Source organism: Eurytemora carolleeae, unplaced genomic scaffold (assembly GCF_000591075.1).
Source record: "Eurytemora carolleeae unplaced genomic scaffold, Eaff_2.0 scaffold1832, whole genome shotgun sequence".
NCBI classification, from domain to species: domain Eukaryota; kingdom Metazoa; phylum Arthropoda; class Copepoda; order Calanoida; family Temoridae; genus Eurytemora; species Eurytemora carolleeae.
In genome coordinates this window covers 4,655-19,494 of record NW_019397720.1, presented here as the reverse complement: position 1 = coordinate 19,494, position 14,840 = coordinate 4,655, and the positions used below count along the sequence as shown (strand labels likewise).

General features: G+C 31.6%; 1 protein-coding gene across 2 annotated transcripts in view; it reads right to left on the bottom strand.

The window, feature by feature from the left end:
* Window positions 1-452: 452 nt before the first annotated feature.
* Window positions 453-14,840, bottom strand: part of LOC111715635 (SH3 domain-containing protein Dlish) — a 15,316-nt gene continuing 928 nt past the window's right edge. Inside the window, exons 2-12 of one of the 2 annotated variants that reach the window (XM_023490984.1) lie at window positions 10,039-10,133; window positions 9,116-9,205; window positions 7,510-7,614; window positions 7,131-7,314; window positions 6,641-6,681; window positions 5,032-5,136; window positions 3,793-3,891; window positions 3,320-3,416; window positions 2,523-2,980; window positions 2,062-2,211; window positions 453-650 (exon numbers count right to left, since the gene is read on the bottom strand). In XM_023490984.1, the coding sequence (XP_023346752.1) occupies window positions 2,068-2,211; window positions 2,523-2,980; window positions 3,320-3,416; window positions 3,793-3,891; window positions 5,032-5,136; window positions 6,641-6,681; window positions 7,131-7,314; window positions 7,510-7,614; window positions 9,116-9,205; window positions 10,039-10,133 (1,418 nt within the window). In that variant the 3' untranslated portion in view covers window positions 453-650; window positions 2,062-2,067. The remainder of the gene's footprint in view (window positions 651-2,061; window positions 2,212-2,522; window positions 2,981-3,319; window positions 3,417-3,792; window positions 3,892-5,031; window positions 5,137-6,640; window positions 6,682-7,130; window positions 7,315-7,509; window positions 7,615-9,115; window positions 9,206-10,038; window positions 10,134-14,840) is intronic. The other variant, XM_023490983.1, reaches the window with a different exon arrangement.

The following is a 14,840-nucleotide window of genomic DNA, read 5'->3' as shown; positions in this document are numbered from 1 at the left end:
AAAAGTGCTTAACTTACGATAAACGTAAACTGAGTGGAATTTTGGGTTCTTTAATTTCTGTTTTTACACTTTTTTATTTAATCTTGGCAAACATGTCAACTGATGGGAGAAAATTTAGTCTTCCTTGTTATATTTGACACTTATGACGTCGTGTATAATTTGTCCATTTCTCTGTTGCCACCTATTGTACTTGATACTCTATTTGCAATTATGCTGTACTGACCATATCGTACAATGTTATTTTTAAGTGTTCTAAATTTGTTTGTAAAAAACAAAGACAATTATTAAAATCGTCTTTGTTTTAATCACTTAATTTCCATGTTTTTTAAGGAGCACCATATACTTTTTATTTCCCAATTTTTTTATGTTATCACAGGTTTTCATGGTATTTATTATTGGTGTTTTTTATGGTCCATAATGGCTCATTTAAAGTATTTTTATGGCTCTTACACTATATTAACAGTATGAATTAAAGAGCTATTTTTACGGGGGGTTTGGAGCTTTTTTTTTTGTTTCATTGCTTTTTTGAATTAATTTTTTGCAAAGATTTAGGCTCTTTATGTAGATTTTGTAGATTTATATTGCAGGGTTTTTAGGGCTCTTGAGGAAGAACATCCAGACGCTATCATAAGCTTGTCATAGCTGGTGGCCTAAAAATAAAATAAAATAGTTGAATTTTGTAAAATAATAAATGCATAAAATAGTTGAGCTTTCCTTTATGGTTAGTATAACAAAATTTGTTTAGCTGGGGTTTGTCCTTCGGGAGGTTTTTTCTTTTAAGAAATTGGATATTTCATGACTGTATTTTGGAGGTAATTGTCTTTTTAAGAGTTTTTCTGTTAAAAAGTGTATTTTTCATGACTTTTTCAGTAAAGGCTGTCTTTCAGTAGTTTTTCATTTAGGAGTTTGTCTTTCAAAAGTTTTTCTATAAGGAGTTTTGAAGTCAGGAGTATTCTGTTTGGAGTTTGTTTTTCAAGAATTTGTCTTTCAATTACTTGTTTTTCTGGAGTTTTTCAGGAGTTTGTCTTTCTAGACTTTGTCCTTAATGAATTCATCTTTAAAGCGTTGTCTTTTTGGACTTTGTCTTTTAAGTTTTTTTCATTGCTTAAAACTAGTATAATAAATATTCAGGAGTTTGTCTTACATTAATTTGTTTAAAGGATTTGTCTTTTAGGTCTTCATTTATGTAAGTTTTTGTTTCATGAACTTCCTTTTTAGTTTGACTTTTTTAGTTTGTCATTCATGAGTTTGTCTTTCTTTGAGTTTGTCTTTCATGAGTTTGTCTTTCTTGAGTTTGTCTTTCATGAGTTTGTCTTTCATGAGTTTGTCTTTCATGAGTTTGTCTTTAATGAGTTTGTCATTCATGAGTTTGTCTTCCATGAGTTTGTCTTCCATGAGTTTGTCTTTCATGAGTTTGTCTTTCATGAGTTTGTCATTCATGAGTTTGTATTCCATGAGTTGGTCTTTCTTTAGTTTGTCTTCCATGAGTTAGTCTTTTTGTGAGTTTGTCTTTTTGTGAGTTTGTCTTTCATGAGTTTGTCTTTCATGAGTTTGTCATTAATGAGTTTGTCATTAATGAGTTTGTCTTCCATGTTTTTGTCTTTCATGAGTTTGTTTATCATGAGTTTGTCTTTCATGAGTTTGTCTTTCATGAGTTTGTCTTTCATGAGTTTGTCTTTCATGAGTTTGTCTTTCATTAGTTTGTCTTCCATGAGTTGGTCTTTCTTTAGTTTGTCTTCCATTAGTTTGTCTTTCATGAATTTGTCTTTCATTAGTTTGTCTTTCATGAGTTTGTCTTTCATGAGTTTGTCTTTCATGAGTTCGTCTTCCATGAGTTGGTCTTTCTTTAGTTTGTCTTCCATTAGTTTTTCTTTCATGAATTTGTCTTTCATGAGTTTGTCTTTTATGAGTTTGTCTTATGAATTTGTCTTTCATGAGTTTATCTTTCTTTAGTTTGTCTTTCATGAGTTTTTCTTTTAAGAGTTTTTAAATTAAAATATTACATATTCTTATAAAGAATGTTTGTTACACTGAAAGTTTTGTCTACATCGTGATACGTACATATAATTACCTGGCGTACGCTTTAGGTATAAATCCATATTTTCTGGTTTTAGGTGCGTAGGCCCACAGCCACCCATCCACTGTCTGGTGTTGCAAGTCAGCATAAACCCATTCACCTCTCCGTACAGAGAGGTCATCAGGTGCCTGAGCCTGATACAAAATGGTGACCATGAAGCATAAATTTAATAACTTGAATATATACTTGACTTTTACTCATCAAATATCGACTGTAAACTTTAAATTTTTTAAAAATTAATGAGTGGAGATATTAAAACAAAATTGCTGTAATTATTTGGTTATTACCGTCATTACAATTAAAAAAATTAAAATCGATTTTTTTGTCCCGGAGTTTTTATAAACTAATTACACAGAGAATTATCAGATAATGATGTCTAAGAAATATATTCTCCTTTAGCATTTCCTGTTTATTTTCTGAATTACAAATAATGTGATTTGTCTACCTTATAATCATACAGCATCACAAGTTCAGTTCCTCCAAATCTTTGTTCAGCACCGTTTAGGGATCCAACAACCGCCGAACCGCCAGAATTTCCGGTGGGCAAACTTCCAATTGCTGTCGATACTCCAGGGGACAAACTGTTAGGACCGGAACCCCCAGAACTAGAAACCCCGGTGGAGTGTGTCATATTACCAGAAATGGAACTATGCTGACCGGAAACAATACTCTGGTGACCGGAAATGTTGCTTAGAGGACCACTATTCACGCTGACCGAACTATGCAAACCGCTAGTTTCTCCACCGCTCAGGTTTAATTGATTCAGCTGATTTATGGGCGGAGAGAGACCGCTTTGGGCAGAGAAGTTAGATGGCAAGGATGGTGTAGGGGAGAAGATGGATGAGGGCGTGGCCAGCTGGGATCTAGGTGTGGTTTGCTGCTGGGTAGATGTGTTCAAGGATTCTAAGAATTAAAAACAGTTATTTTAAAAATTTAAAAATAAGAATGAACACAAAGGAATTCAGTCCATCTAAGGTCTACAACTTTGGGTTGCAAAGATATTATGCATGAATTATGCCAGGTCTAAACACCACTGCAGTGAACTAGACCGAAGGAGAAGGTTGAATTTATACGACATAGCTCACCCAGCTTTGATTTTACGTTCAAGTGTGAGAAAATCAAATTTATTTGGTAATTTATTAAAAAAAATTACAAAAAAATTCAAAAGTTCTTTATTATGATTAAAATAAATTAAGATTTTATTCCACTGTGAAGTTTAATTTACTTTGACGTAACACTTACGTTGTTTATGAATAGCATCTAGTGGATAAACAAACCCTGCTGGAACAAATCCTTCAGAGCTATCAGATCTTAGAACCCAGAACCATTCAGGGTCATCCTATACATAGATTGATATATATGCATATATTTACTTTTATTGATATATATATATATATATATATATATATATATATATATATATGAATACAGATTACATATTATATATAATTTTGTCGAACAAATTCATCTTTGAAGATGATCCGGTATGAAGCTTGTGATTTATTTAACAGTAACAAATAAAAATGCTTTACGTTTCAAATTTTGCTTAAAAAATTAGATTGATTCATTGACTGAAGTCAGACAAAAATCTAGTAATAATTCCTTTAAACCCGTATTATTAAAACAACTTAACAACGTTAAAGACCTCGGAAATTAAAAAAAATTCGATTTAATAAAATCCAAACAAAAATTTAAATAACATTACAAAATCTTACTTTATTTAGTACAGTAACACACTGCCCTCTCTCTACAGACAGATCATTTTCATCTTGAGCAGTGTAACTGTACAGCACTATATACCTTCCGTACGGGTCCTGTACATTGTAAATATTAATAAAGTGTAACTGTACAGCCCTATATACAGTTCGTACGGGTCTTGTACATTGTAAATATTAATAAAGTGTAACTGTACAGCACTATATACCTTCCGTACGGGTCCAGTAAATGGTAAATATTAATAAAGTGTAACTGTACAGCACTATATACCTTCCGTACGGGTCCTGTAAATGGTAAATATTAATAAAGAGTAACTGTACAGCACTATAGACCGTCAGTACGGGCCTGTACATTGTAAAAATTAATAAAGTGTAACTGTACAGCACTATATACCTTCCGTACGGGTCCTGTAAATGGTAAATATTAATAAAGAGTAACTGTACAGCACTATAGACCGTCAGTACGGGCCTGTACATTGTAAAAATTAATAAAGTGTAACTGTACAGCACTATATACCTTCCGTACGGGTCCTGTACATTGTAAAGGTTAATAAAGTGTAACTGTACAGCACTATAGACTGTCAGTACGGGCCTGTACATTGTAAACATTAATAAAGTGTAACTATACAGCACTATATACCGTCCGTGCGGGTCCTGTACATTGTAAAGGCTAAGACCCATAGAAATGTAAAATTAATAAATCTTATGTGTATTTGATATTTTAGAATAGCAAAAAGTCTTTGAAAATCATCTTTTTAAGTGAAGTATATCCTGTGCAATGCAATGCAATGCAATGAATGCACAGTGTGCATAGCACAAATGCTGTGTATCATGTTCATAGGACTTGATATCATTTTCATTACTTGAGTCGTCTTCCTATTCCACAGTTTTATAGGTGTCACTATAAATATGGAGAATGGATGAACCTCTGGCAAGGATGAGGATTCTAAGAGTAAGGATGAGGATCTATAGTTACCTTGAAGAATGAATGAACCTCTGGTAAGGATTAGGATTCTATGAGTAAGGATGAGGATATAGTTACCTTGAAGAATGGATGAACTATGGTAGTGATGAGGATTCTAAGAGTAAGGATGAGGATATAGTTACCTTGAAGAATGGATGAACCTCTGGTAAGGATGAGGATTCTGAGAGTAAGGATAAGGATATAGTTACCTTGAAGAATGGATGAACCTCTGGCAAGGATGAGGATTCTAAGAGTAAGGATGAGGATATAGTTACCTTGAAGAATGGATGAACCTCTGGTAAGGATGAGGATTCTGAGAGTAAGGATGAGGATCTGGATTGAGAAGTCTGGTTTAAACCCTGAATTCTAGACTCATCATTCTACAATAAAAAAAATTTGTGAAACACATCAATATTTTTTTTTACAAAATATCAAAATATTGATTTTCAAATGAAAACTTATTTTCTTTAAAAAAAGAGATATGCTTTTTTCAAATTATATTTTGCATTTAATGTTAATAGTAAAGTCCACAAATTTGAGCAAAGGGTGAGAAAATCCGAGGTCACATTTTGTTGCAAATTAACCAACTTAAGTTGTTGTCCTCAGGTTGGTTCTTTAAATAATACAAAGGAATTCTAAGTTCATCTCTAACACTTTAAAGATAAAATGATATTTTTTTTAATAATCAAGATAATTTTGCATCAAATAATTTTTTAACAAAGACATAATAGATTTGCTGGTTATCACAGAGAAAACAGATATTAAGAAAATAATTGGAAAGCAGGAAAACACAAAAAAAACTATATTCATTCTTTTAAAGTAGAGCTGTGAAATACAGTGTGAGAATAATACGGTATTATGCGAACTGTTTTTATACAACATAACATAATGTTTTGGCATGGTGCATGTTTTAGGTAAAAAATATTGATTTATAGTTAAAAATGAAAACATATGATTGAGTACACAGGAAAAAAAACCGCAAACTAAATACAAAAAAAGAGTTTGTTCTTGAAAAGTGGTTGGAAAATGTTTATTTTATTAGCAGTTCCACAGAGGTGGCAAAAAAGAATTTTTATTTAAAAATTTTATATAAAAAAAATGTAAATAATATAAAGAATTTAATAACAGAAATAAACGTTTTTGATGCTGTTTTTGGTGAAATATTCTTGAAATGGGCGAGAGGTTTTGATAAAACCGTTTCATTTGAATCGTAACTTTTTCTTTTTGTCTTTTATTCTCTTCTTAGCTTTTCTTTATAAATTGTCAATTTTTTCTCAGTAATACTCGAATGATAAAAATAAGACATTTAAGTAAACCCTATTATGGAAAAAATTCCTTTTAAACATCTATTTAATAAAGAAAACAGAATTTTTTTTGTATTTTCCCAAAAATCAATTTTTTTAGTAAGATTTGGTTTTTTAATACAAAATAAAACCAAATGTATAAATGTCCCTTTTCCCCCTTGAAAATGCAAAAAAAAAATAGCATTGCCATTTGCCCGTTAAACAAAAAAAGCTTTGATATCTTTTAAAGAATATATTTTTTTATCAACAGTATCTACTTTGCTGATGATAGTTTACCAATAAAATAATTAACAATTTTTTTAAAACAAATGATGTTCAGCTGATAATTTAAGTCACTCGAAGTTTTGAGGATTTTGAAACAAACTTCTTTCTTAGCCAAAAGAAAAAATGAAAAGATACTTTACATTAAAACAATTGCCTATTTGCATTGAAAATAAAATCTACCAGAACATTTTTTGGAATTTTCTTTATTAAACTTCAATATTTTCAAATATAACATGAACTCTGCATACAAAATGTATGTTGGGTAAAACAGCGCTAATCCTGGTTTTTAAAAACTACTAAAACAAAAATAATTTACCTGAAAACTATCTGTATCACTGTGCTCTAACCCGGAATTTACTAAAAAGAAATTTTTGATTTTAAACATTTGATGTTCCTAAAAAAACTACAAGTGACAAACAAATGGAAAGAATCACAATTATACATCTGCAGCATGATGTTATTAAAAACATAAAGGTTTACCGCTAACCGCCAAAACAAGTTCCCTGAAAAAAGTTTTTGGAAAAAAGTCCTAGAATTTGTTTAAATAAAATAAAAAAAGTCCTACCATTTTTAGATTTTATTTTCTAGGACTTTAAAACTCAGGACTTTTATTCATGAATATTTTGTCCTAGGACTTCAAAAAATTGGGACTTTTTTACCAAGTTTTTTTCCCCTTGACTTTCTTTTTACCATGTAGTTTGAAAATCAACGTATTACGTGAAATAAGGTTTGTGAACACTAAACAATTTTAAGTTCATTGAATGCTTAAAATAATAAGTCTAATAGTGTTTTTTTTCTCAAAATACCTTTGCCTTCTGAATTATTATTTTGTTCTAGCCCTCGTCCTCCTCCCCCTAGGTCTCCCTGTACTCCATGAATCCCGCCTTGTACTCCATGTACTCCTTGAACTCCTTGAACCCCATCCTGGTCGCGTACAAGACTTTGCTCCCTGGGCATCTTTTTCTTCACATTGAGAGCAAGTCCAGCCAACTGAAACAGACAAAATTATATTTTAATTCAGAATATTTTTACTAGATAGTAGATAAATAGTATTTACAGGATTACCCACAAAGAATGAAACATAATGACGACAGAAAAGAGTAATTTGAATATTGTCTTTCAAGAAAACCATGAAGCGAAGACGACACATACACAAAAATAGAAGGACGACATTCCATGTATTACCTGAGATCCGAACTGAGCTGTATAGGAGTGCGGGATAAATCCTTCTCTTGAATCTTCTGATATTACGTAAACCCAGTCATTCTCTTGGTACAACACATGTACAATCTAAACAGAAACCTAGATACAACATGTACATAAACATGAACAGAGACAAGTACAATCGAAACAGAAACATGTAAAACATTAACAGAAACATGTACAATGTGAACTGAAACACATGCATACTCTAAAGACAAACAAATGTACAATCTAAATAAAAACACGTGTACAATCTAGACAAAAACACGTGTACAATCTAAACAAAACATGTGTACAATCTAAACAAAAACACGTGTACAATCTAAAAAAAAACACGTGTACAATCTAAACAAAAACACGTGTACAATCTAAACAAAAACACGTGTACAATCTAAACAAAAACACGTGTACAATCTAAAAAAAACACGTGTACAATCTAAACAAAAATACGTGTAAAATCTAAACAAAAACACGTGTACAATCTAAACAAAAACACGTATACAATCTAAACAAAATCACAGCTCACTATCTAAACGCAAACACATAACCATGTACAATGAACTTATCATTAACAAAATAAAAAATTAACGATTTTTAACGACAAAAAACGGCTTTCATTATCCTAATTTTGTATTTTAATAGCAAATTAAGAAAAAATGCCTTAAATCAACAAATAAGCTTATGCTAAAAAACTAAAAATGCATTTTCACCAAATTTTCATAACCTTAAATAAAATATTTTGTTCATCAAAAACGCCGAAGAACCTGGTTTAAAAAATATCTATTCATAAGCTATGATGTTCATATGCGAATGTTTCAACTGCCAATGGGGGGGGGGGCATTACCAATCATATTTTTTAGACTAATCATTGAAAATATCAGTATATACGCAAGACCATGTTTATTGTTACACCCTGCTTTGTCTATATATATTGAGAAGATGACAGCTGCATAGGCTTTACAAAACAAACAAGCAAGGAACACAGATCAAATGTAAACAAATATAAAAACATTTTCTTAAAAGATGAAAAAAAAACATTTCAAAATGAAAGTTAAGGCGTAATTTTAAGTGACCCTCCATGCAAAGATAGCAATGCCAGATTTACACGGATACCCTTGAAACCTTCACCTGATCCAAAATGTGGAAGATAACGGCGTTTTTCTGACTCGGAAGAGTGCAGTGTTTTTTTCTGTGATTTTTACCATTTTTCTTATAAGCAAGAAATGCGCAAGTCACATTTGCAAAGAAACCCCAATAAATTGTTAAAATAAACAAAAATGGATACTGTAGAGGATTATAAAATCCAAAAATCCGTATCGTTAGAAGACCTACTCACCTTCCTCTCCTATTATATCCTCGTTATTTATTATAAATTTATATCTAAAAGCAATAAATTGTACTTCTAAAGTGGTGACCCCAAACGGTAAATGAACCATGACCAAAAACACAGCTTTCTGGTCAGAAACAGCTCAAGAATTGGACAAGGTTGACAATTTAGAATAAGCTTTTCAGGGTACCCTTGTAAATCAGGCATTGCAATCTTTGCATGAAGTCAAGAAATTACGCTTACATTCCTCTGAAACTGTACCTGTCCTCGGCGCACACTTAGTTCATCATCAACACATGGACTAAAATCATGCAGAACCACCATCTTGGATTCAGGACTCAACCCTGCCTCCTGAACATAATACAATCATGAACAATACATCTTGAATTCAGGACTCAACCCTGCCTCCTGAACATAATAAAATCAGGAATTATACATCTTGGATTCGGGACTCAACCCTGCCTCCTAAACATAATAAAATCATGAACTATATTCAACCCTACCTCCTGAACATAATAAAATCATGAACTATACATCTTGGATTCAGGACTCAACCCTGCCTCCTGAACATAATAAAATCATGAACTATACATCTTGGATTCAGGACTCAACCCTGCCTCCTGAACATAATAAATTACCCTAATTAAGGAACTGTAGATAGAGTTTTAATTAACCCTTCGTTTGTCCGATTCCAAATAATATATGTTAGTCGGATAAAGGTAAAATAAGGCATTCAGGCAGTATGCCTAAGTCTCAGGCAGCAGATATAAAAGCCCCGCTTTGAGCCTTAAGTGAGGAGCATGAGTTAGTTAGAAAAGTGAAAAAAATTAACACCCTCAGACCAATACTTTTTTTCTCATTGGTACAAAAATTGAGAATTATTGAGTATCGAGGGACAACCAAAAAATGTAAAAAAGACTTTTTTATCTTAAACCAAAATTTGAACTGTTTACAAAAAGAGAGAATATTAAACATTTCATGGCGCATCAAATTTCAGTTAAAAATAAGCGAAACAAAAATGCAAAATATTTTGAAAATTTTTTTTTGTTCGAAAAATCATTAAATCTTTAAGAAATGTGTATAACTTAGATTCGAATCCATTTATATTTCAGAGGTACAACATTTAATGGATTCTAAATTCCAAGGAACTTCATAAAAATATTTATTAAAAAACATTTTTTTACCTTTTCTAACCCGACTCTAACAAGAGTTTCTATGGAGGCTGACCCAGTGATTCTACCCATACTTGGAGCTCCTCGTAAACTCTCATCATCTAGAGCTAAACAAAATAACAGAAAATTATCATTAAATTGCTAATTTTAGGGGGGAAATATTTATGTTGGTTGTACATTAAGACTTTTTTTAAAACAGATTAATTAGAATAACAAATAACGTCACGGATTACAATCTGTTGTTTGTCAAAATAACTAAAAAGCTTTGATGATTTTTAGAAGCATTCTGGCTGAACATTCAACTACGTAAATAAACTGATTCCTTTTAAATTTAAATTAGAATGTTTGTTGGTAGATAATGCTAAAATTAGAATGTTTGTTGGTAGATAATGCTAAAATTAGAATGTTTGTTGGTAGATAATGCTAAAATTAGAATGTTTGTTGGTAGATAATGCTAAAATTAGAATGTTTGTTGGTAGATAATGCTAAAATTAGAATGTTTGTTGGTAGATAATGCTAAAATTACGATTAAATATTTTTTGAATGAAAGAAGCAAGTCTTTCTTTTCAGTGCATTTTAAGATAACATTTTTTTCCAGATTTTCTTGTTTTATTTGGTAATTTTCAAAATTCGGTAAATTCTAGCTTCTCACGTCACACCATAAATACATAATAAACGGAAGGTTCCGCGAAAGTTTGCCACAAATTTAAATTTTCTGATTTCTATATCTTAACAAATTTCAAACTCAGATTTTTTTATCAAACAAAATTTATAGTTTTGAAATACAAGATTTACAGCCAAAGAGAATAGAATATGTTAGAGGGGAATTTAGAGAATCTCTCGGTATAAATTTTTTCAGTCCCTTTCAGCCTGAAATCATGTAAATGTTCACAAATTATATGCAGTAGAGTACATTAATACAGTATGTTCCCTAGACTATTCATTTCAATTTCGAATTTTTTAAAGCTGTGAAATAAACTTTTTAATGAATTAGGTGAATAAAAGACATCATTTGATTTATAGTTATAACGGAAAATCATCGTTTGTAAAGTGAAAGGCATAGAGTCTATTTGAAATGATGATTGGTCAGTTATGAAACTGGCCTATTTCATAATTTGGTTTTCTTTTAATATTAACTTTAGATTTTCTATAAAATGATGTTCTAGGGCTCAAAAGGTTATATAGCGTAAATATGTGAAGTACACCTGCAGTATGGAAACAGTACAACAAAATGGCCGTTTTACACTTTTTTCTAGTAAATTCCACTCTAATATATATTCTATTCTCTTTGTTTACAACATTGTGTGGCAATAAAAGAGACTTTTAAAAAATTTGAGTTTGTGCACAAAGGCTTAACTCTCCTTTGTAGGTTGTTATGACGATTAACGAATTCAAACCGATTAGACAAACCTTGAACATTGAACTTTCAAGAAATCTTAGAAATTAAATTTAGAATACAATTTGAGGTAAAGTTGTTGTTAGATATCTGAATATTTAATTAAGAAAGGTTTATGTTAGAATTGTTAATTTGACATGTTATGCTAATGATACGTCATCATGACAAGTGTTGTGTAATGAGGGGGGAAGGCGACCCACACCCGTTTTACCTCCGACCCGCAGATGACGTCACAAAACGGGATTTGCGGCATGCGTTTTCCCATATGCCGTCCGAACCTCACTCGTTTTGCCTTTGGCAAAATTGCTTTTATTTTGTATATACTAATTATAGACGAAAGCAGCATTAATTTTAATTTATAAAGACGTCATAGTATCTATCATATAATAAATGTATTCATCATATTTCTTTTCTATGACAGCAGAGGATGTACAACACATAGAAAAAAGGGCGTTTTTTTAATAATTTACTCTTTATATAATATGTTAAAGTTATAGTTGCTGTCTATAATCTTTGCATAAAAAGTGTTGCAACAATTAGAAAAACAATTATTCAAAAAAATGTCTGAGTTTGGTGTCCAATTCAATTAAAGCAAATTTTATAATTTAACCCTCATCCATTTTACCTCCGACCCGCAAATAACGTCATATGATTATAGCATATTCTTTGATTGACTTGCATGCCAAAAGGCGACATTTTTTCATTTGTCTATAATTAGCATTCAAAAGTACAGTCTTTTTGTTAAATGGGAAAACGGGTAAGGGTTGGATGGCAAAGGGGTAAGCGCATGCCGCTAATCCCATTTTGTGACGTCATCTGCGGGTCGGAGGTAAAACGAGTGCGGGTCGCCTTCCCCCCTAGTGTAATGGTCATTTCTTGCATTATACTTGATACTACCCCCTCCTCGCTCCCCCTTCTTTATACAATATTGCCCCCCACTCCCCAAAATATTCACAGCACCTTCTTGCGTTACCGTTTGCCTTCGCCCCAAAACCACCCTAAAAACATAATTTTTCCCTTCATACTCAATCTCATCATCTCTGTGTCTTCTATGTCCCAATAATCCCTTCATTCCTAAACCCCCTACTCAAACCTCTCTTCCATCCTCCTCTTTATCTGATCAAAATGTGAAGTAAAAAATGTATGATCAGTAATAACCACAATCCAATTACTTTTATACACAATAGCGAGGAAATTAACAATAATTTTTAGTCCCGAAATTTATTGCTTGTAAGGGGGGGGGGGCGTGGTATTTAGATAATGCATCTCTTTCCTTTCTCCTCTGCCCAAAATACCAAGATGTGAATTTTACAAGAACAGTTTTTAGGTCAAAATTCTACATATTTTTGACAAAGGCCTACTTTTGAGGCAGTTTTAAAATAGTATATCGAACTCTAAATTCGATGATCAATTTTAAAAAGTAGGTCGTAAAAATATTTCTAGATTCCCATTTCAAGGGCTTTTCATCAAAGTAAGTTTCAGCTTTTAGCTTAAAGCCTGTTTATTTTTGATTTTTTCAACTGTTTACCGTACCCTGCCAGGTGTATTACTATAATATTCTAAATATCGTTAATATCATTCTTCCTAAAAAGTTTAGAAATACTTGTTTCAAACTTGAGGGTCCAATATTTAAACAACTAATATGTTGGGAGGGGCGCGTTGCTCTCTCCCAGTCTTTTTAGATCAAAAGACTGAATATCAGATGCTCTAAAATTAACCTGAGTTTCAGATCAAGCTCAGGCTAATAATAAATGTAAAATCAATGAGAGTAAAATAAGGATAGATGAAGGTCTTAAGTAGGATCAAAGATATTGAAATAGGGATTGCTATATTTTACATTTATGTATATTCTATCATGCTGTAATTTAAATCCTTGTTTATGGGATCCCTCTAGTATACCCTTGTATATTATATCCCTGTTTATTATACCCCTGTATATTATATCCCTGTATATTATATCCCTGTTTATTATACCCCTGTATATTATATCCCTGTTTATTATATCCATGCATATTATATCCCTGCATATTATGTCCCTGCATATTATATCCCAGCATATTATATCCCTGCATATTATATCCCTGCATATTATATCCCTGCATATAATATCCCTGTAAATTATATCCAAGTATATTTCATCCATGTTTATTACATCCATACATTATATCCCTTTATATTATATTCCTGCATATTATATCCCTGCAAAATTTATCCAAGTATATTTTATCCCTGTTTATAATATCCATATATTATATCCCTTTATATTATACTCCTGCATATTATACCCATGTATGTTATGTCACTTTTAATTATATCCCTGTATATTATATCCCTGTTATTATATCCCTGCATATTATCCCTACATATTATATCCCTGTATATTATATCTCTGTATATTATATCCCTGTATGTTATATCCCTGTATATTATATCCCTGTATATTATATCCCTGTATGTTATATCCCTGTATGTTATATCCTTGTATATTATATCCCTGTATATTATATCCCTGTATAATATATCCCTGTATATTATATCCCTACCCTTGCAGCATTGAATGCAAGATCATGTGACCTTTGAAAAGCTCTACAATTTACGCTCTTTTGCTTGTTAAATATTTTCTCAAATTGTTAAAAAAACCGTTTGAAATAAAAAATTTAAGTAAATATTAGACTGTGTAATAAGAAGACGACTTTTATTTCTAAATACAATAGAACATGAAACACGGGAATTGCGTAGCGAAAGCAGACACACTTTACGTTTATTTTTAAGCTAGTAGCTTTCTTTCTTTCTTTCTTTCTTTCTTTCTTTCTTTCTTTCTTTCTTTCTTTCTTTCTTTCTTTCTTTCTTTCTTTCTTTCTTTTTTCAATCTTTCGTTCAACTATCAATCAATCAATGTATATGTATTCTAAATATATCTATACCTATATATAAGCCTGGAGGGAGGTTGAGATTGACATATTTCATAAAGCACAGATTTGAATAGAGATGAACCTATTCTACATATATGCACTAGGCAGGGTGAACCAAAACTTACAGTTATATTTTATCAATTTTTTGAAATTATATCAGTTTTTTCAGGCCTTAAAAATTTAAATAAATATTAATATCAAACAAAGTCCCATTTCCAGATACATCATACAACCCAACTTTGTTGACATTTTCGTGTATTTTTCCAAAAACATATATATCTTGCAAGTAGGGTTTCCAGTGGCATTGTAAAAATCGTTTTGCGAAAAAATTTGCGGAATACTCAAGCGAACTTAAACGCATTTTTCGCGAAAGTTTGTTTCCCCTGAAAGTATATTAACGTTTATGAATTTGTAAGATTGGGGGGTCCACTCCTCCAACCTCGAAATCCGCATTGCTTTGGCAACCCCAGCTTTAAATTAGCATCCACTGCGCAGGATTGGGGGGG